The 21,536-nt window shown below is 36.7% G+C and overlaps 1 protein-coding gene across 2 annotated transcripts in view; it reads left to right on the forward strand.

Annotated features, from left to right (window-relative positions):
• The window catches only part of LOC150088224 (CTP synthase 1-like), a 292,973-nt gene that overhangs the window by 151,789 nt on the left and 119,648 nt on the right, over window positions 1-21,536 (forward strand). For both annotated transcript variants that reach the window (XM_090369393.1, XM_090369394.1), the window contains exons 8-10: window positions 620-708; window positions 5,847-5,941; window positions 13,730-13,836. In XM_090369393.1, coding sequence (XP_090225519.1) covers window positions 620-708; window positions 5,847-5,941; window positions 13,730-13,836 — 291 coding nt within the window. The remainder of the gene's footprint in view (window positions 1-619; window positions 709-5,846; window positions 5,942-13,729; window positions 13,837-21,536) is intronic.

A 21,536-nucleotide genomic window follows, 5' to 3' on the forward strand; every position in this document is an offset into this window, starting at 1 on the left:
ATATACAACATCTTTTCCAAAAGCTGTTTTAACATTTCAGAAAGCTATTTTAACAAAATGACAAATTCAAAATGAGTCAGCAGCAAATTTGATGCAAATTTTCTGCTCAGTAAAATCACTCGTTTTAAAATGCAGCAAAATGTGAAAACACCTTGTAGTCAATGTGCTCTAATTGACTGACCCAAATAAATGGGTGATTAATTCTTTAATATAGACGAATCATTGAACAAGTTGCAATCACTACAGTACTACAATTTCAGCATATAAAGTACCAGCACCTTTTGATCACACCCTTTAAATACTTTTAAACCACAAACTGTATGGTTACTTTTATTTTATTTAATTAGGGCACAGGTGTTCTATTGGAATGTTAATGTTCTGTAATTTTTTTTTCTATATTGATAATGTTTAAAAGTTTTTTGATTTCAGATTTTTTGATAATTTTTTTTTTTTATCATAAAGAGTACCATTTTGTCAGAACAGTCACTTGTATAGCTTCCTTTTTTATATTGGCAGTTTCACATCTCATATAATGTTTTTAAATACTTACCATTTTTGATACCAAAAAATGTTTGACTTTATTATCAATGTAATGAATGGCTTTTATATTTTTTATCAGTATATCGAAGCAGCTGATTTGGAAAATGTCACTAGGGAAGAAGATTGTGTTCGATACCATGAAGCATGGCAGCAGTTATGTAGAGCAGAGTAAGTTTTGTTTAAATATTACAGTAGTGCTCTAGGTGATTCATCTGTGCATTTTGCTTGACAAGATTTAGTGCCTGAAGAAGGGTTAATACTCTAAAATAGTGAAATCTAAGGAAGGGGCAGTTAATCAGACACACTGCAGTATCTACTTGGAGAGCCTTTTCTTGTGTGACTGAGGGAGGGAACATCAGAAACATCATCCCACAAGAAATATGAATATTTTCTGACCCAGTTGTCAGAAACACAGGGGATATATTAAAAATAGGAAAGGGGTATGTCTGCAAGGAGTCAGGGTTAATGGGATCATATAATAGTTATCTTTTAAGTGAACAATGATGTTAGTACATTTAGCATGATTTTTTAATTTATTTTAATTGCTATTATTGTTATTGTTATTATTTAGTTTTAGGAGCATTAGCAACTAAGGCCATATTGCTCTGGGGATATGTGGTGGTTCCCTGACCTTTCCGCATCCTCCATATTTGGTGGTCATGGGCTCGAATCCTGGTCTAATCAAGGAGCGTGTGCTACGCACTGCTGCTCCTACCTACCTGGCTACGGAGGTGCCTATTTTAATTGCTTGGTTGTAGGTAGCATTTAGCAGCAATCTTCTTATGCGGTATAAGTACAGGCAACCCCTGTATAACACGATATGTCTACAACACAGTTTCACTCTAACACAATTGATAAATTGCGGCAATCCTCACACAACACAGTATTACATAACATGGATTCGCTCTAACACGGTTAGAGAATTTCGGTAAACCTCGCATAACAGGATATTTTTGAGCTTTTGTGCAGGGAAAACCCTGCTATTATGATGGATGTAATTTTTCGACATTTCCACTCTTTTTTAATCCCTGCTGTTGACTCTAGTCAAAAAAAAATTATTGAGAAATCCCTATATTTTATTTTGTTGGGAAATTCCCGTGTTACGTTCTGTGCTATTGAACTTGTTGAAAAATCTAGATTTCAAAGTTTTATTACTATTGGATAGCACACCAGCCCATCCAGAAGATTTAAGTCATCCAAACGTTGAAGTTATGTTCCTACCGTCACAGTTGTATCTGGTTAATACAACTTCTTTCATTCAGCTTTTAGATAAAGGCATTATATCCACCTTTAAAACTCATTACATCAGAAAATTGTTCTAATAGATTTTGCAAAAAAATTGATTCCGAATCTATTGAAGTAATGGAGGCATGGAAATATTTCTAAATTGTGGACTGTATCAGAATCATAGCTTTATCTCTGAAAAAAATAAAACCATCAACATTAAATGCATGTGGAAAAATGTATGGTCAGAGTCAGTTCATTCAGGAAATATGATCGAACGGGCAGAAAATGGAATCTGTGTGATAGTAGAACTTGCTATGTTGGTAGGAGGTGAAGGTATTGATGATATGACTACTGAAGCCCTCATGTGTAGCACAGTTGATAGAATTGCCCTTCTCCCAACACCAGCTGGAAAAGACCTGAGTGCAAATCCCATCAATGAAGGGAGGAATTTTTATGGGTCTTTTTCACGTGGCTGAGTTAGTCTGGCTCGGGCAAGGGTAGCATGTTTTTTCCTCCTGGCAACTCAGGTTTTTTGTCCAGCAAGATAGAAAATCGACTTCAGGACACATGCAGTTTATAGACAATATACACCTTAGTCCCCGATACTCTAAAAAAAGATATGATTACTGAAAACGTTCAAGAATTTCTGGTAGAAGAAGAGGCTGGCATAGCAGATTTGGTGCAAATGGCATCGGAGGTAAAATAAAATCAATTCAGATGATGATAGCGCAGATGAAAATTCTAAACTTCCAAATTTTATACTAAAAAGCATAGGGGAAGGCATGAAGTTAGCCGAGCAATTAGAATATTATTTTTTGAATGTAGATTCTTGATTGAAAGGAGCCCAAAGTTCAAAAGGGAACTTCAAAAATGCTTATGTTCATATGATGAAATTCACAAAGATTCATCAAGCAAAATCAAACAAACCCAGTTACTGATCTTTTAAAGAGAGCAGAAGATACATGAAATCTAGAATGGTGTATTTCTGTTAGTTTTTGGAATGTAATCCCTTATTGGACTTTTTCTTAGTCCCATATAACATAGTTTCGCACAACACAACATTTTATTGGAACGTAATAACCGTGTTATACGAGGGTTACATGTATTTAATTTGTGACATCATTGGTTGATTCCACCAGTGTAATTTATACCTTGATTTAAATTTGATATGGACAGATCACAGTTTGTTTTTTGTTTTTTATGCTCTTTTGTTCCTACTATTTCACATTTCATGATCTTTGATATGGTATTAATTTAATATTATTTTTCTATATTTTTCAGATATTTAAATGGAGTTATTTGCTATTTTCATTTCTATCTTGTATTTTAAGATGAGTTATTAAAAGTTTATTTTACACATTAGTATTTTGTTTAGGCTATTGATATTAGTAAACCAACCCAGGTGTAATTCACAGCCTTGTAAGGTTAGTGATTAAAAAAGTAGCTGCAGGCAGAGGTGAAAGTGATTCTTGCACTGTTTCTATTGGAATGAGCAGCAGCTAATGAGACTTGTGGCAGAGAAGAAAAATGCATGGGATGCATATAAATTATCAGATGACACAGAAGCCTATGGTAAATATAAGCTATTCTATAATCAAGTCACAAAGGAGGTTAGGAAGGTAAAAGTGCAGCTTGTGAGAAATCTTAGGCAAATGATCCAAAGAAAACCAGCAAAGACTTCTTTACTTATGTAAACTTTAGAAGGAAGGGGATGAATCAGATTGGTCCACTTGATCCTACTCAAATAGCTGACAAACTGAATGAGTATTTTACCTCTACATTCACATATGCGGAATCCGGGCCAGAATTTATCAAACAATAACGGGGAGCTAAATGATTTTGTAATAACTGAGAGCAAAGTGAGGAGAAATTGTCGAAGTTAAATATGAGAAAGGCACCTGGGGTGGATAGGATCTATCCAGTTATATTAAAGGAGGCAGCAAAGGAAGTGAGCAAACCCTTAGCCATAATTATGAGAGCATCCTTGGATTTAGGGGATGATCCCAAGGACTGGAGGTATGCAAATATATCCCCAATTCACAAAGGAGGATCAAAGGGTGACACGAGTAATTACAGACCTATTAGTTTAACTTTTGTTCTGTGGAAAATACTGGAGTCACTGGTTAAAAAAGCATTGCAGGATCGTCTAGACAAGACTGCAGTTATTGTTCAGACACAGCTTGGGTTTGTTAACGGAAAGTCATGTCTGCCCAGTTTGATTGTATACTACGACGTGGTCTCAAAGGAATTGGATGCAAAAAATAATTTTGATATCATGTACTTGGATTTCAGGAAAGCTTTTGATACTGTTGCACATGAAAGACTACTGTACAAATTGGAGCAGTATGGCATTAAAGGCAAGATGCTGCTATGGATAAAGATATGGTCGAGTGGGAGAAGACAGAGAGTGGTAATCAATGGACACTGCTCTTTGTGGACTAACATTGTTGGTGGGGTCCTCCAGGATCAGCTTGGGCCCATTGTTGTTTTCTATATTTATCAATGATATTGATGAAGATATATCATGCATAATGTCCAAGGTTACAGACGATATGAAGGTTGGATTGTTAATGACAGTACATTACTGTAACAGGATCTAGAAAAGCTGGGCAAATGGGCTTGAAAGGTGGCAACTGAAGTTTAACATTGACAAATGCAAAGTATTTTCCATGACTATTTGCACATGACATGTTTGTTCACGCTGGGTTCCAAGACTATTCAAACCTCAGCAATAGCATATTCTCATAGGGGTTTGTTTGGAGTTGCAATGGATTTTTACTGAAGATGGTGAGGTTTTGTCACAAGGTGATAATGACGGATGAGATGTGGCTTCATCATATCAGCCCAGTAAGCAACAAAGTTGTGTTGAGAATTGTACATCATTGTCAACACTGAAAAAAAGCAAAAGTTGTGGTGTATGCAGAAAAGTTAGTCATCTCTTTTTTTCACATTCAAGGAATAGTTTACCGGCATGTTGTGCGACTGTTACAGGACCTTACTGCTGAACTGCACACTTTACAAGATCGCATTCATTGCAAATGACCACAGTTGCATGCAGGTGGATGAATGATGCATTACAAAATGCAAGACCTTACATTGCTCATACTGTCATCAAGTACTTAGCCAGCATTAATATCAAATGTTCAAATGTGTTCCTCATCTGACCTACAGCCCTGACCTTGCACACTGCAATTTTTTTTATTTCCAAAGTTAAGGAAGGAGTGGTGAGGAAAATGTTTCCAGTCACCAGAAGAAGCTGTAAAGATATCAGAGGCAATTCTCAAATGCATTTTAAAAAAATGGCTTCCACAATGTTTTTGAAAAATGGCAGAAACATAGGAGTGAGAGTATTTCACCAAATGGGGACTAATTTGAAAGGCACCGTCAGAATATGGATGATTAATAAAGGTATGTTGTAAAAAAAAAAAAAATTATGGTTAATCTTTATTGAATGGCCCTTGTAGACATACAATTTTCAAATTATTTCAGGGCCTTCATTGACATATATATATATACATATCCCACCTACATTTGCTCTAGATAGAAGAAAATGTGACCCAGTATTAGCTGAAGGTATACCTAGCCATTATTGTGTTAACTGGCAATTATAAGTTTTTCTTCTATTCCCATTTTCTGGTCATGACTTGCTGGTCATGATAAAATTGCTAATAGAGACCCAGTCATCTGACAACAGTAAGCCTTAAAACATGTCATGGTAATACCATCAATTTAAATAAACAGCAGATTCAACTTTTTTCCCTCTGCTGTTTATATTATAAATAAATTGCAGTTTAGGTCTCCTTGTGGATAATCGTGTCATTTCTTATGCAAGCATAAGACAAAGCCATGGAGGTTAAAACTCTGTCTGCCATTGGAGGAAACAAACTCTTATTTGTTATTGCCTGAAGAATTGAATGCAGAACTGCATATAATTGTAAAATTTAATGCAATCAGAATTCTTACAGTCCGGTTTCTGGACTACCACTTTTCGTTTCTTTGTAGTTAATTTTACTTTCTGTCTGATCTTGTGATGGATTCAAAAATGAAGATTTATTTTCTTTCTTTTTCCCAAAATGTAGGGGTGTACTGGTACCAGGTGGATTTGGCAATAGAGGAGCTGATGGAAAAATAATAGCCATTGAATGGGCCAGAAAGTCAAGAAAGCCATTTTTAGGTTTGTAGCAGCATTATTGCTTTTTTTTTTTTTTCTCTGTTTTATATACAATTTGCTATTTAATACACAATTAAATAAGAATTTATAATTAAATTGACAGTCTTTAGCCACAAAGGTTTATGTGACAAACCTTTATGGCTCAAACATAAGTAATAACAGAATGAAAAAAAAAAAAAAAAATCTTGAGAGAAAGTATTACATTTTAAGATAACTTCGTCAGTAGTGAGAGTAGAGGTTTTTGTTGAATTGCTGCTTAGAACAGCATAAAAGATTTTTAAAACTCATTATTTTACATTTGCCAACATGAAGTTTCATTGAAGTTAAATTAAAATATTGCTGCACTTAGTATAAAATAAAATATAGTATAGAAGTATAAATATAGTATAAAATAAAATATAAAATTTAGTATAAAATAAAATATAAAATTTAGTATAAAATAAAATAAAATATAAAATTTAGTATAAATATAGAATAAAATTTAGTATAAAATATAGAAAGGGTGCAAGAATATTTGCTGATGTTATCGAGGCAGCGTTAGGTGGGTCGGAAAACTGCTAGCTTGGGGGGATACACAGACTAAAAGGTTAACAGTGGCCGCAAGCAGAGGCAAAAGTGATTCTTGCACTGCTTCTATTAGAATGAGCAGCAGCCTGGAAAGCAAGGCAATGGAGATTTCCAGGACTGCTGGGAGTCATGGTGGAACAAATAAATACATAGGATGTGTTATGGTAACTAACAGGTGCATGTATACTTGCATGTACACCAATGCTAGGAGTATAGTTAATAAATTTTATGAGCTTGAAATGCTAGTCAAGACATCAAAGGCAGATATTATTGGGATATCAGAGATGTGGTGTCACAGAGACATAAATGGTGCAGAATTGGAATTTGGGGAGTACAATGTGTACAAAAAGGATAGACAGGACAGGAAGGAAGGAGGGAGGGAGGGGGGTTATGCTGTTAGTTAAGAAACACAAAATCTAAGGAAGTGCATCCAATTGATGTTGGTGGACAATGCAATGTTGAGTCTGTTTGGGGTGACATAAGCACTTGGAAAGGAAAAATGAGAGTAGGTGTGTGTGTGTGTTATAGGCCTAATGAATCTGATGAGTATAATGAGCAATTGTGAAGAGAAATAGTGGGTCAGTAAATCAGAATGTCTTATAATGGGGTATTTTAACTTTCCAGATATCAACTGGAAATTGTGAGTTGGTCACTCGCACACTAGCAAGACTTTTTGTGAATTTATCGGATGGCTGTGTTTTACAGCAACATGTTCAAGAGGTAACCAGAGGGAGTAATAGTCTTGATCTGATTATCAGCAGTGATTATTCATGTATTAAGAATTTTCAGATAAAAGAACCACTGGGTGACAGTGATCACAGTGTACTGATGTGGGAATTACTTAAAGATGTAACTACCATCATGGCTAAAGGGAAGGGCTGTTGCTTTTGTAAAGGTGACTACAGAGGTCTCAGACAGTTTTTAAATTCTCTACTGACGATGTTAGCAATGTTGAATTCTAAATGGGAAGCCTTCAGGGACTTAATTTTGGAGGCTACTAGGCTTTTCATTCCAACTAAGAAATACTATTCAAGGTTTAGGCCTAAATGGATGTCAAATGAACTAATGTAGCTTGTGGCAGAGAAGTAAAATGTATGGGATGCGATGCATATAAAGTATCAGATGACACAGACGCCTATGGCAGATATAAACTAGTCTGTAATCAAGTCACAAAGGAGGTTAGGCAGGCGAAGGCAGATTATGAGAAATCCTTGGCAAAGAATGCAAAGAAAAACAGCAAAGACTTCTTTACTTATGTAAACTCTAGAAGCAAAGGGAATGAATCAGATTGGACCACTTAACATAGATGGGTTGACTATTGATGATCATGCTCTGGTAGCTGATAAACTAAATGAGTATTTTGCATATACATTCTCACATGAGGAGTTATTCAGTGAAGGGAGTGCCAGAACTTTATCAAACTCAAACAGGGAGCTAGGTGATTTTGTAATAACTGAGAGCAAAGTGGAACAGAAATTGTTGAAGTTAAACATAAAAAAGGCAACTGAGGTGGATGGGATCTATCCAGTTATATTAAAGGAGGCAGCAAAGGAAGTAAGCAAACCCTTATCCATAATATGAGAGCATCCTTGGACTCAGAGGAGGACTGCATGGACTGCAGGTCTGCGAATGTATCACCATTTCACAAAGGGGCGGTTCAAAAGGCATCACAACTAACTGTAGACCTGTTAGTTTAACTTGTTTTCTTGGGAAAACAATGGAATCACTGGTTAAAGAAGCAGTGCAGGATCATCTAAATAAAACTGCAGTAATAGTTAAGACACAGCATGGGTTTGTTAAAGGGAGGTCTTGTCTAACTAATTTGATTGGATACTATGATGTGGCCACAAAGGAACTGAATGCCAAAAATAATTTTGATATCATCTATTTGGATTTCAGGAAAGCTTTTGATGCTGTTGCACATGGAAGACTGCTGTACAAATTGGAGAGGTATGGCATTAAGGATAAGTTGCTACAATGGATAAAGGGATGGTTGAGTGGGAGACGACAGAGAGTGGTAATCAATGGACACTGCTCTTCATGGACAAATGTTATTAGTAGAGTTCCCCAGGGTTCGGTGTTGGGCCCATTGTTGTTTTGTATGTTTATCAATGATAATGATGAAGGTATATCAGGTTTAATGTCCAAGTTTGCAGATGATACAAAGGTAAAAGGGCTGAGAAGTTGCAACTGAAGTTTAACATTGACAGATGCAAAGTACTGTATAATGGTAACAATAACCGAAGAGAAACCTACCAAAACTGTGCGGTACTACACTCAAGGAAGTGAAAAGTGAAAAAGACCTGGGGTGCAGTCAAATATGAAGTTCGCTGAGGTGTGCAGACGGGCTGCCAGGGCAGGTCATGGGGTCTTGTCAATGATATGTACGAATTTTGCTAGCAGGGACAGGGATGTGATTATCCCATTATACAAGGACACGGTACTCTAGGTGTGGTCAGGCCACACCTAGAGTACTGTGTACAGGTCTGGAGACCTCATTTTAGGAAGGATGCAGAGTTGCTAGAATGAGTACAAAGAAGGGCAACAAGATTGGCGAGGCGAACAAATGAGTGCTCTTACGAAGAAAGGCTTAAGTTCTGCAAATTGCAGCGCCTGGAAAGTAGGAGCCTGTGAGGTGATCTGATTGAGGTGTATAAGGCCTTGAATGCATTGAGCAAGCTGAATGCTGATGGGATTCTTCCTTTTGCTCAGATTAAGAACCTGAGGGGGGTACAGTTTCAAATTGAGGAAAGACAGTTGTAGAATAGATGTGCAGAAATTTGCCTTTATCCAGCGGATAGTTGATTGGTGGAACAGACTTCCATCTTTTGTTGTGGAAGTTGATAGGCATTTGGAACAAATGGAGGGGTGAAATGCGAGGTTTTTTTTGGCTGATGCTGCATAAGCTTGCTTTCTTTTGCATCGTATGCCTCTCATCATCATCAGCCTTTTTCAATCCACTGCAGGATGAAGGCCTCTCCAGCAACTTTCCAGTTCCTTCTGTTTTGAGCACTGGCCATCCATTTACTACACAAAAACTCATGAATTTCATCTATCCATCTCCGCCTTTGTCTTCCAGGTTTTCTTCTAGCTCCTCTTGGGTACCATTCTGTTATTTTCTTAGTCCATCTGTCATCATGTCTTAGAGCTATGTGTCCTGCCCAAGACCATTTTAGTTCTTTAGTTTTGATAAGAATGTCCTTTACTTGAGTTTGCTGCCTAATCCATGTGTTTCTCTTCTTATCTAACAGTCTGATTCCCAATATAATTCGTTCCATTCTTCGCTGTGTAGTTCTTAGCTTCTCTTCCATTCTTTTGGTGAGTGCCCAAGTTTCACTTCCATAAGTCATGGTGGGGAGTATACATTGATTCATTATTTTACGTTTCAGACAAACTGGGATATTGCTCTTCAGTATGTGACTATATTTCCTGAATGCTATCCATCCAAAATTTATTCTTCTCTTGACTTCCAGCCATTTATCATTATTACAGCTAATAACTTGTCCCAGATAAGTATATGACTCCACCTTTTCAATTACTGCTCCTTCAATCATTATTTCCCTTTCCGTGGCATACTTGTTCATCATTACTTTTGTTTTAGCCATATTCATCTTTAGTCCAAAATCCTTACTAACTGTGCATAACTGATTAAGATTTTCCTCTAATTCTTTGGGATCGTGGCTTATGACCACAATGTCATCTGCAAATCGTAAATGGTTTAGGTACTCTCCGTTCACATTGACTCCTTTCTGCGACCAGTCTAATCTTCTGAAAGCTTCCTCAAGGGCAGCAGTAAACAGCTTCGGAGATATTATGTCTCCTTGTCGAACTCCTTTCTCGATTTTAAATTTGCTACTGTCTTGGTCTAGTCTAATAAAGGATATAGCACTCTCATATATTTTCTTCAAAATCATAATATATGGAGTATCTATGGCTTGTCTTTCCAGTGCCCGACACATTGCCTTATGCTGTATGGAGTCAAATGCCTTTTCATAATCCACAAATGATAGGCATAATGGTGTTTTATATTCATTTGCTTTCTCCATTAGCTGTGATATTACGTGAAGGTGATCCATAGTTGAGAATCCTGTCCTAAAGCCAGCTTGCTCTTTTGGTTGATTCTCATCAAGTATTCTTTCTAATCTGTTAATAATGACCCTTGTGAACAACTTGTAGATATGTGATAACAAGCTAATTGGTCTATAATTTCCAATTTCTGATTTATCTCCTTTCTTATGCAGAAAAACTATGATTTCATTATTCCACTGCTTAGGCATCACACCTTTTCTAATGCACTTTGTGAAGAGCCTTGCCAGTTTTTGTGTTATGTCTCTTCCTCCCAATTTTAACAACTCTAAAGTAACTTCATCTTCCCCCGGGGCTTTCCGATTCTTCATTTTCTTCAATGCATGTTCTACCTCATCAGAAAGAATATCGGGTATGTCGTATGTGTTGCTACTTTGCAATCCATGTTCCCCACTGCTGGTATCATTCCCTCGCTCCTTGTATAATTCTCTATAGTAGTCTTCTGCTATTTGGATTATGCCTTCTCTGCTGTTTATAAGTACACCATCGCTATTCTTCAGTTTCAGTATCATTTGTCTTTCTGTATTACTGCTCATGGCTGCTGATTTAAATCCTTTGTTTTCCCTTAATGCTTGTTCTACTTTTCTTGTGTTAAATCTTCTTATGTCCTCTCTGAGTCTCTTTCTAATGGCTTTGCATAACTCAGTATGCTCAATTTTCTCCCTGTCAGTGTTTTTCCTTGCTCTTAATTTGTCGTCTTTGGTTCATCATGACAAGTGTTTCTTGACTAATTTTTTCTTCTTTGGATTTCTGTTTCCCTATAGGTTTCTTGGGCTTTATCACTTTCAAAAAGTTGTAATATTCCTCGTCGATATCTTGGTCCTGAGCAGTCTGCAGATGCTCAATTTTGTTCTTAACTTCCAGTACATACTGCTTTTTCTCCTCCTCTGTTATTTCAAAGACCTTTGTATTATTTACTCGAGTCAGTTTTTTCCTTTCCTACATCTATATCAAGTGTACATCTTACCATTCTGTGATCACTTCCAACATTTACCTTATTCAGGACGGTAACATCATTCACAATATATCTTCTGTTAGTGAGGATGAAGTCGATTTCATTAGTTGTTAATCCATTTGGATTAACAACTAATGGTTTAACTTTGGAGTAACAACTAAGGATTAGTATGCCTCTACTAATGCTAATTCTAAAATTCAGTATTAATCCACGGATACCACAAAACATACAATTTCACTGTAGTGTTCAATAATTGTTCTCATACTTTGAGCCCTGAGTGTCAAGCATTTCTAGTGATCACGTAGCAATATCTCTGCAATTTTAAAGGAAATTCTCTATTGTGTATATATATATATATACATTTGTATATATATAGGTGCTGAAAGGTATCAGTGCAAAGGTTCCTAAGAAAGGAAAGACACCTTTCTTTTATTTATATCCTACTGCTACTAATTACTAATCTATTTCTTCATCTTGATCACTAGGTGGCACTGCTGACTCCCTGTCATGGGGCTGGAAACCTGGGAGGAAAAGTCTCACTCCTAGGGCAAAAAGGATCAAACATGAATGATCCAAATACCACAACCACAGATTCCAAAAATCTGATTCCTTAGAGTCAGAAAAATGGGGACAGTGAGACAATTGGAACCAAAAGACATGACATTGCTTTGTGCACCTACTTTTATTGTCCTTCATTCTATGATAGAACATCCATTAAGAAAATCGTCACCATTTGTCATCCAAAAATGTTTAGAAAGTGTGGCTGGAACACCTTAAAATGTCAAGCAACTGAAATAGGGTGACATTCTAATTGAGACGGCTAATGCAAAACATGCTGAAAGACTGCTTCAATTGACAACTTTTTGGTGGGATCCCAGTAAAGGTCTCTCCCCAGAATAGCCTAAACACATCAAAAGGAGTAATTTCTGAATGGGAATTGTCTCCGAAGAAGAAATTAAAAATGAGCTGGAAGCTCGAGGTGTCATAGCTGTGAGAAGAATTAAACTAACTAGAAATGTGACACTTTTCCCAACCAAAAATCTCATACTGACCTGTTACACCCCCAAACCACCTACATTGGTGAAAGCCAGTTATTTAAATTGTAACATCGGACCATACATTCCGAATCCTCACCCTTGCTTTAAATGCCAAAATATGGTCATTCTCAAATGGCATGTGGAATTGCTCTCTGTTCAAACTATGGATCTTAGGAACACAAGAATCAGAACTGTTCAGCCGAGAAACTGAAATGTCCCCCAAACTGCATGAGGGACCATTCTGCCTATTAACTGTGAGTTAACTATTAACCTAAACTATTAACCTATTAACTATTAACCTAAAAACTGTGAATATCGGAAAAAAGAGAAAAGCAAACACAAAGATATAAAGTAGAACATTATGTGACATACCAAGAAGCCAATAGAACTGTACTCCCAACTATCATAAACAGACCTTCCTATGCACAGGTCATAAGAAATCAGCAGAATTGTGAAATCAGCTTGGATCTCGATAGAGATCCATGCTGATTTCACAATTCCTCCAAAGAAGTTCATTTCAGACTGGGCGTGAGCTCTACTTATAACTCCCCCCCCCAAAAAAAACATCAAGAGAAACTAACAAACAGACCACTATCTGTACTTCCTGATGCAAAACACTCAGAAACAAAAATTCTTCAAGAAAAAAATATCATAAGCCAGAAATCAACCAAACATATGGAGGCAGAAGTGACCAATCATGAAGACGAATCAGTATTAAAGATTTTTGCAGATGGAAATATGGATACTGGTAAACCATATTTTCCAAAGGAAAACCCTAAGTTTGAAAAGTTAAAAGCACCATCTAGGAAACAGTCTGAAACCTTCTCCAAAATCAAATAAAAAGAGTAAGAAACTTAATATAGTAGTGTTGATACTTTGTATATATCAGTAGAGATGAGTTACTTTGTTGATTTGATGAAGAAAGTTATACCTCCAAAATATTGTTAATTTGGTTTACAGAATGAAAAATGATGCTTCATGTGGTGATCTGTGGAATTTTCTATCAAAATTATTTATTTACAGTTTATAATTAATTCTGTTATTTAGAGTTGTTTGACTTTCAGTCCTTAGTGTAAGTTTAAATTTGTTTCTCTGCTGTATTTGTTTAATATGGTGAGTTTAATATTCTTGCCATTTGGTGTGTAGGTATATGCCTAGGCTTTCAGTGTGCAGTTATTGAATTTGCACGAAATGTTCTTGGATGGAAAGATGCCAACTCTACAGAACTAGACCCAGAAACCACACATCCAGTTGTAAGTATATTGTTTTCAACCAAATGGTATACTTTTATCACAATAATATTGGTCATGTTACTTTATAGTTGACTGGTTAAACTGCCAACTGTCCTGTGTTTCAGACATAATTATTATAAGAACAGTACAATGCAATAAGCTAGATTTATAAAGAGTCATCCTTAACTTGGCATTGGTGGCAGAGAACCTGACAGGTGGCCCTTGAAATTAACATTAACTGTTAACCAATGATTTAAAATTCTGAAACTGTTCTACTTTTCTAAGTTTAGTCAAACTTTTACTGCAATAGTTTCTGAAGTGATTTTTTACAGTTTTTATACAGAAGACATGTACAAGAAAGCTGTTAGGTGCTCTGCCATCATCTTTGCAACTATTTGACATTTGCTTAAATGGCATGGTATGAGTACTGGACAAGCGCTGACACTGTTTGTTTACAGTGTGCTTGTTTTCCTCCCCTGCGAGTTCAGTAGAAATCTACTGTTCTACCTTAGTTGTTTTGGAGATTTATTGTTTTTCATAAAATAAATATAGGAACACAAAACTTGATATGCTCTCAAGACTCTTATTACTCTGTGCAAAGCATTATACATAATTTCAAATTTTGCACACTCACCAAATTTAAAATAATTTTTGAAACTAGCCTTGAAATAGAAGTAACTAATAGCATTAAATATGTATAATATGTTTTTTAATGTTTTAGTAATAGTGTACAGTAAACAGGAAGAAAGGGTGTCTTAAGGGTGTCTATTATTGCCAAATGTCCATAAATTGAAAGTTTTTTTCGAGACCAATTTTGCGCCATGTAATTGGAAAATTTAAAGTTACTCTGTATATATGTATGTATTAGTTAGACAACTAAAAACAAGCTTTTATTTACCTTGACTCTACTGTTTTGCTGAGATGGCTTGCATTTGAGAAGTGAAGTGACATTTTCAGGGGGTCTTGCAAATGTCACTGAAGGGGCATTAAGGGTTCAAGGAAATAGTGATTTAGGTAAAAGGGAAGGCATAATGGCATGGTCGTAGAATTCTGGGGCTATAAGGCTTCAAGTATGAAAATGTTTTTAACTAGCATGCAAGTTAGTACATTAACATCATTTCTGTACATAGCTATATTGAAGCAAACTAAAGTTTGTATAAAAGGTATCATTTTAATATATCTTATATTATGAGCTCCTTTACCAGTAAGTTGCTTTACTCTTTATCTAAAATAAGTGTTAGTTATTTGAGGTGTAAGGGTTTCTGTATTTTGCATGTTTTAATCAGAAGTTAGCAATTATGCAATTAGTAATACCTTTCGATTTGATAAGTGCCAATATCTTTCCAGAGATAATTCTTCAAACAGGCCTCTGAGGTTGGGTATATTCATACTGTGGATTTTAGTGTTTTGCACCAACCTTGCGTAGAAATAAAAACACAAAGGAAACTGGACTTTTAATAACTGTGTTTATAATAAATTATAATAACCTGTATTTACAATAAATTTAACTTTACGATAAACTATACATATAAAATATTAAAATCTGCTACATTATGAACAATAAAATGCATTAAAATATACTAAGTTAAAAGCGATAAAAAAACCATAGCTTTCAAAGGCTCCAGCCTTCTTCTTCAGCGGTATTTTCTTATTCTGCAGTACATCTTTAAATATCAGCAGGTTTATGGTACTCATCACGTGTTTCATTCTCACGTGTTCCGTTCTCTTGCATTGTGGAACCGGAAGTGGCTCGAGCGGGAGTCATACGGAACCGTTCATCCCTTCTGAGGATAGTGACCTCAAAGAGGGGATGAATCTGCGTACCTCTATCTCTATTAATGTTGATTGTAGAACAGATCCGCAAACTCTCGAGCCACTTACGGTACTAGAACTTATGCGCCCGATCGGTGATGATAGCATCGTCCGGGGAGATCTGGTGCTGCTTCTCCCAAAAATGCTCGGCCACGGCGGACTTGCTATACTCCGCATTTCGTATTGCCTTAGTGTGTTCCCCCAGACGATCTTTGAGACGGCGTTTTGTTTCCCCTACATAACATTCCCCACAATCCGGGCATCTAATGCTATATACGACCCCACTTGTGTTCTCTTTTTGAATGGGGTCCTTAACCTGAGACACGATTGTGTGCAGCCTCCGCCCCGGAAGCTGCACACAACGTGTCTGGTACTTTCTTAGTATTCTAGCTATATGATCAGTCAGACCCGGATAATAGGGAATGTATGCAGTGGATGTTGGTGTAAAAGACTCGCCTCTCCTCTGGTTTCCTTTAACATATTTTTCTATAATCCTCTAGGGGTAGCCACATTTTGCAAGATCGGTCGTGACACGTTCATACTCTAACTTCCTATCATCGGAGGTACTGCAATGTGATTTTGCTCTATCAACTAATGTTCTTATCACACTGTTCCTATGATGGTTGGTCTGAGCTGAGCTGTAGTGCGAATACTGCCCTTTACACATGGATTTCCTATATACCTTAGTCTTTAGCTGTCGGTCTTCCCTACAGACCAACACATCTAGGAACGGCAAAACTCCTCCTTATCATGAAATCATGATATCTTTCGACGTGAAATCGCTATTTACATGTATTCCGATTGACCATGGGGTGTGGTGTGCACACATGGCATTACGGAGGGACACCACCCTAAATACTAGAACACAGCTAAAGCTAGAGGATATTGGGGAAGGAATAGAGTTATGCCTCTCAAGCACCACTATGGTGTTTGACAATACTATGTATAAGCAGGTTAATGGTACAGCCATGGGCTCCCCCATTAGCGCAATTATAGCTAATTTAGCTATGGAGGAGCTCGAGGCCAGAATATTTAATGTTAGTGTTCTCCCTATGCGCCCCTGGAAAAGGTACGTAGATGATACGTTTTCAATTATTCGGAAGGGGAGTGAAGATCAGGTGTTGAACATCTTAAATGGCTTCTCCCCATTCATACAGTTTACATCGGAGGCAGAAGAAGGAGGAGTTTTGCCGTTCCTAGATGTATTGGTCTGTAGGGAAGACCGACAGCTAAAGACTAAGGTATATAGGAAATCCATGTGTAAAGGGCAGTATTCGCACTACAGCTCAGCTCAGACCAACCATCATAGGAACAGTGTGATAAAAACATTAGTTGATAGAGCAAAATCACATTGCAGTACCTCCGATGATAGGAAGTTAGAGTATGAATGTGTCACGACGGATCTTGCAAAATGTGGCTACCCCCAGAGGATTATAGAAAAATATGTTAAAGGAAACCAGAGGAGAGGCGAGTCTTTTACACCAACATCCACTGCATACATTCCCTATTATCTGGGTCTGACTGATCATATAGCTAGAATACTAAGAAAGTACCAGACACGTTGTGTGCAGCTTCCGGGGCGGAGGCTGCACACAATCGTGTCTCAGGTTAAGGACCCCATTCAAAAAGAGAACACAAGTGGGGTCGTATATAGCATTAGATGCCCGGATTGTGGGGAATGTTATGTAGGGGAAACAAAACGCCGTCTCAAAGATTGTCTGGGGGAACACACTAAGGCAATAAGAAATGCGGAGTATGGCAAGTTCGCCGTGGCCGAGCATTTTTGGGAGAAGCAGCACCAGATCTCCCCGGACGATGCTATCATCACCGATTGGGCGCATAAGTTCTGGGACCGTAAGTGGCTCGAGAGTTTGCGGATCTGTTCTACAATCAACATTAATAGAGATAGAGGTACGCGGATTCATCCCCTCTTTGAGGTCACTATCCTCAGAAGGGATGAACGGTTCCGTATGACTCCCGCTCGAGCCACTTCCGGTTCCACAACGCAAGAGAACGGAACACGTGAGAATGAAACACGTGATGAGTACCTGCTGATATTTAAAGATGTACTGCAGAATAAGAAAATACCGCTGAAGAAGAAGGCTGGAGCCTTTGAAAGCTATGGTTTTTTTATCGCTTTTAACTTAGTATATTTTAATGCATTTTATTGTTCATAATGTAGCAGATTTTAATATTTTATATGTATAGTTTATCGTAAAGTTAAATTTATTGTAAATACAGGTTATTATAATTTATTATAAACACAGTTATTAAAAGTCCAGTTTCCTTTGTGTTTTTATTTCTATGCAAGGTTGGTGCAAAACACTAAAATCCACAGTATCTTTCCAGAGAAACGGTGTATTGATGCTGGGGAGACTAAGGATGAGATGGGTAACTGTAGACCACTCAGTTTGGCCATAGTGGTGGGGAAGGTTAAAGGAGCTGTGCCCATGGTATATTACTGGGCCATCTTATGAGGTATAATATTCTAAATGGATAACATGCGACTTTATGAAGATAAAATCTGGCATGACCTGCCTGATAAACTACTATTATGTGATTCTGTAGAAGTCGAATGCAAGAATCAATTTTGACAATTTTGACAAATCAATTTGGATTTTAGTAAACCTATTGGAAGATTATTGGGATTATTTTGTAGATTGAAGGATGGCTGAAGAGCAGGAGGCAGAGGGTTATAAATGGTCACTCCTCAAAATGGACCAGGGCTATAAGTGGGGTTTTCCAAAGTTTACAGTGGCATGGTCATGTTTCTATCTGATGTGTTGTCCCCTTTCAGATGTTATGGAGTGCAAGTATTTTTCTTGTGACTTGTTACAGTGTCTCTCCCTCCCTCAATATAGTTGAATTTCTTCTCTCGTATAAAGAGTACAAGTTCTAATAACCCTTGCTGTCTTTGCCCTTAATGTAACGAAATACTGTTTTCATAGCAAACTAAATAGTCTGCCTCATAATGTTAAAGAAAAATTGCATTCCCAAAGGAAACAAAAAAAAAAAAAAAAAAAATATATATATATATATATATATATATAAAACACAAAAAAAATTATCCTTTTAGCACAAAGCAGGTTCTGTGGAGATTAAAAGAGGAATCACTTATACCAAGAGCCTTTCATACATAAGAAATGTCTCCTTATATTCATTTATATGTAAATATTCATTTCCATAAATCTAAGTTGGATACAATCCCTTTCTTTTCTTTTAGGAATTTAAAGAATAAACTAAATATTACTTGTGTTACTTGCCTTTGAAGCAGAATTTCTTCCTTGTATGTGGCATTTTAATTTTTTTTTTCTGTTTCTTTTACCATATGTAAATATTCCCATTGAAGGAAAACCCATTGCTGATTTCTGTACAAAAGTAACATTCCTTTTTAAATACCAATGAAATAAAATATTGCCATCATTACAGTAAAGCCCAATTTTCAAAACAACTGTCTCTACTATACACTCTCCACATTTTTTCCCTCCTACTCTCTGTTATTGTTTACCCCTTAACTACTAATGTAATTCTTTCCAGTATCATACCAAGAAGGTCATGTGCTTCCTCAAAAGACAAAATGCCTGTTTTTGGTTTGGTCATAATAGAAGGCAGCATTTTCACATTATAGAACACAAAAACCATGGGGCATAAATACATTAGATAAAATTGGACCTCAAGAAGTTTGTCTGGTCATTATGTTGTCAACTACTGGAATAAACTGCCTTCTCAGGTGGTTGATAACATTTTGATTTTGAAGAAAATAGGACATTTTGGAAGAGTTTTGCCTTTCTCAAGCATGCAACAAATACCACACAGGTTACCTGTGTCTGAGTGCCATTCTATTGGTTTCATTCAGTCTTGAATATCTGGTATCTGTATCATCTGTGACAGGATGTAACAGAATAAATTTTCTTGGTGTCATCATGGCCTGTTTTTGTTACAGAATTTAACTCTTTTGCAGGTTAGAGAAAAGAAACATTTATTTACTGAAACGTGTTTTCTGTGTTATTTGTATTAGAATAAGAGCTGTGCTTTTATGACATTCATTTCCATAAATTAATTTCTTCAACATAAATTTTACAAAATGTTGCAAACACTAACTTATGTTACTGATAAGTTTATTTATTATATAGGTTTTTTCTTATTTAGGAAAGAATTTGTTTTCAATTGGCAATTCATTCATAAAATTTATTCTTAAAAGTAGCAAAAAAGAAATATAAATTAACACTTCAATATAGTTAACCTAGAAGCAGAAAACAAATTCTTTTTCTTATGCAGTTAAGTCGTTTGCACACCAGAAAGGGTTTTGTGGATTTACAGATGATTGTTTTCTACAGCAGCATGCTAGAGAGGCAACGAGGGAGTAACACACTTGATCTGATTATCAGCAGTGATTATTCACGCATTAAGAATTTACAGATAAACCACTAGGTGGCAGTGATTACAGTGTACTGATGAGATTTACTTAAATATGTAATTACCATCGGGGGTAAAGGGAAGGGTTTTTGCTTTCGTAAAGGTGACTGGAGAGGTCTCAGGGATTTTTTAAGTTCTATACAGTGGGACCAACTGATGATGTTACCGGCAAATTCTAAATGGGAAGCATTCAAGGAAGTAATCTAGCATGCTGCTGTAGAAAACAATCATCTAATAAATGACTTAATAGTCTGTTCTGGGTAAAGAAATACTGTTTTAGGTTTAGGCCCAAGTGGATGTCAGATAAACTAATGAGACTCGTGGCAGAGACTAAAAATGCACGGGATGCACATAAATTGTCAGGCTACACAGAAGCCTATGGTAGATACAAGCTGGTCTGCAATCAAGTCACAAAGGAGGTTAGGCAAGCAAAGGCAGATTATGAGAAACCTTTGACAAAGGATGCAAAGAAAAACAGCAAAGACTTCTTTACTTATATAAACTGTAAAAGGAAGGGAATGAATTAGATTGGTACACTTGATATCAATGGTTTGACCATAGATGATCCTTCTCAGATAGCTGCCAAACTAAATGAGTATTTTGCCTCTACATTCACGCATGAGGAGTTATTCAAGGAGAAGGCCAGATGTTTATCAAACTAACAGGGAGTTATATGATTTTGTAATAACTGAGAGCAAAGTGGAGGAGAAATTGTTGAAGTTAAACATAAGAAAGGCACCTAGGGTAGTGGGATCTATCCAGTTATATTAAAGGAGATGGCAAAGGAAGTAAGCAAACCTTTAGCCATAATTATGAGAGCATCATTGGACTCAGGGGAAGTCCCCACAGAGACTTCCCCAGAGTCCAAGGGAAGTCACCATTCCGTGGTATGTTCAGAGAAAATACTGGAGTCACTGGTTAAAAAAGTATTGTAGGATCATCTAGACAAGACAGCAGTAATAATTCAGACACAGCATGGGTTTGTTATGGAGATGATTGGATACTATGACATGGTCAAAAAGGAACTGGATGCAAAAAATAATTTTGATATCATATACTTGGATTTTAGGAAAGCTTTTGATACTGTTGCACGTGGAAGATTACAAATTGGAGCAGTATGGCATTAAGGGCAAGTTGCTACAATGGATAAAAGGATGGTTGAGTGGGAGAAGACGGGCGGTGTTAATCAATGGACACTGCTCTTCGTGGACTAATGTTATTAGTAGTGTCCCTCACGGTTCGGTGTTGGGCCCATTGTTGTTTTATATATTTATCAGTGATATTGATGAAGGTATATCAAACTTAATGTCAAAGTTTGCAGATGATACAAAGTTTTTCAGAGTTGGTAATAGCATTAATGACAGTATGCTGCTACAACAGGATCTGGAAAAGTTGGGCAGATGGGCTTGAGAAGTGGCAACTGAAATTTAACTTTGACAAATGCAAAGTACTGCATATGGGTAGAAGTAATCCCGGAGAAATGTACCAACTGA

Source organism: Mastigoproctus giganteus, chromosome 3, assembly GCF_048544385.1.
Source record: "Mastigoproctus giganteus isolate SK-2022 chromosome 3, ASM4854438v1, whole genome shotgun sequence".
In the NCBI taxonomy this organism is placed as follows: domain Eukaryota; kingdom Metazoa; phylum Arthropoda; class Arachnida; order Uropygi; family Thelyphonidae; genus Mastigoproctus; species Mastigoproctus giganteus.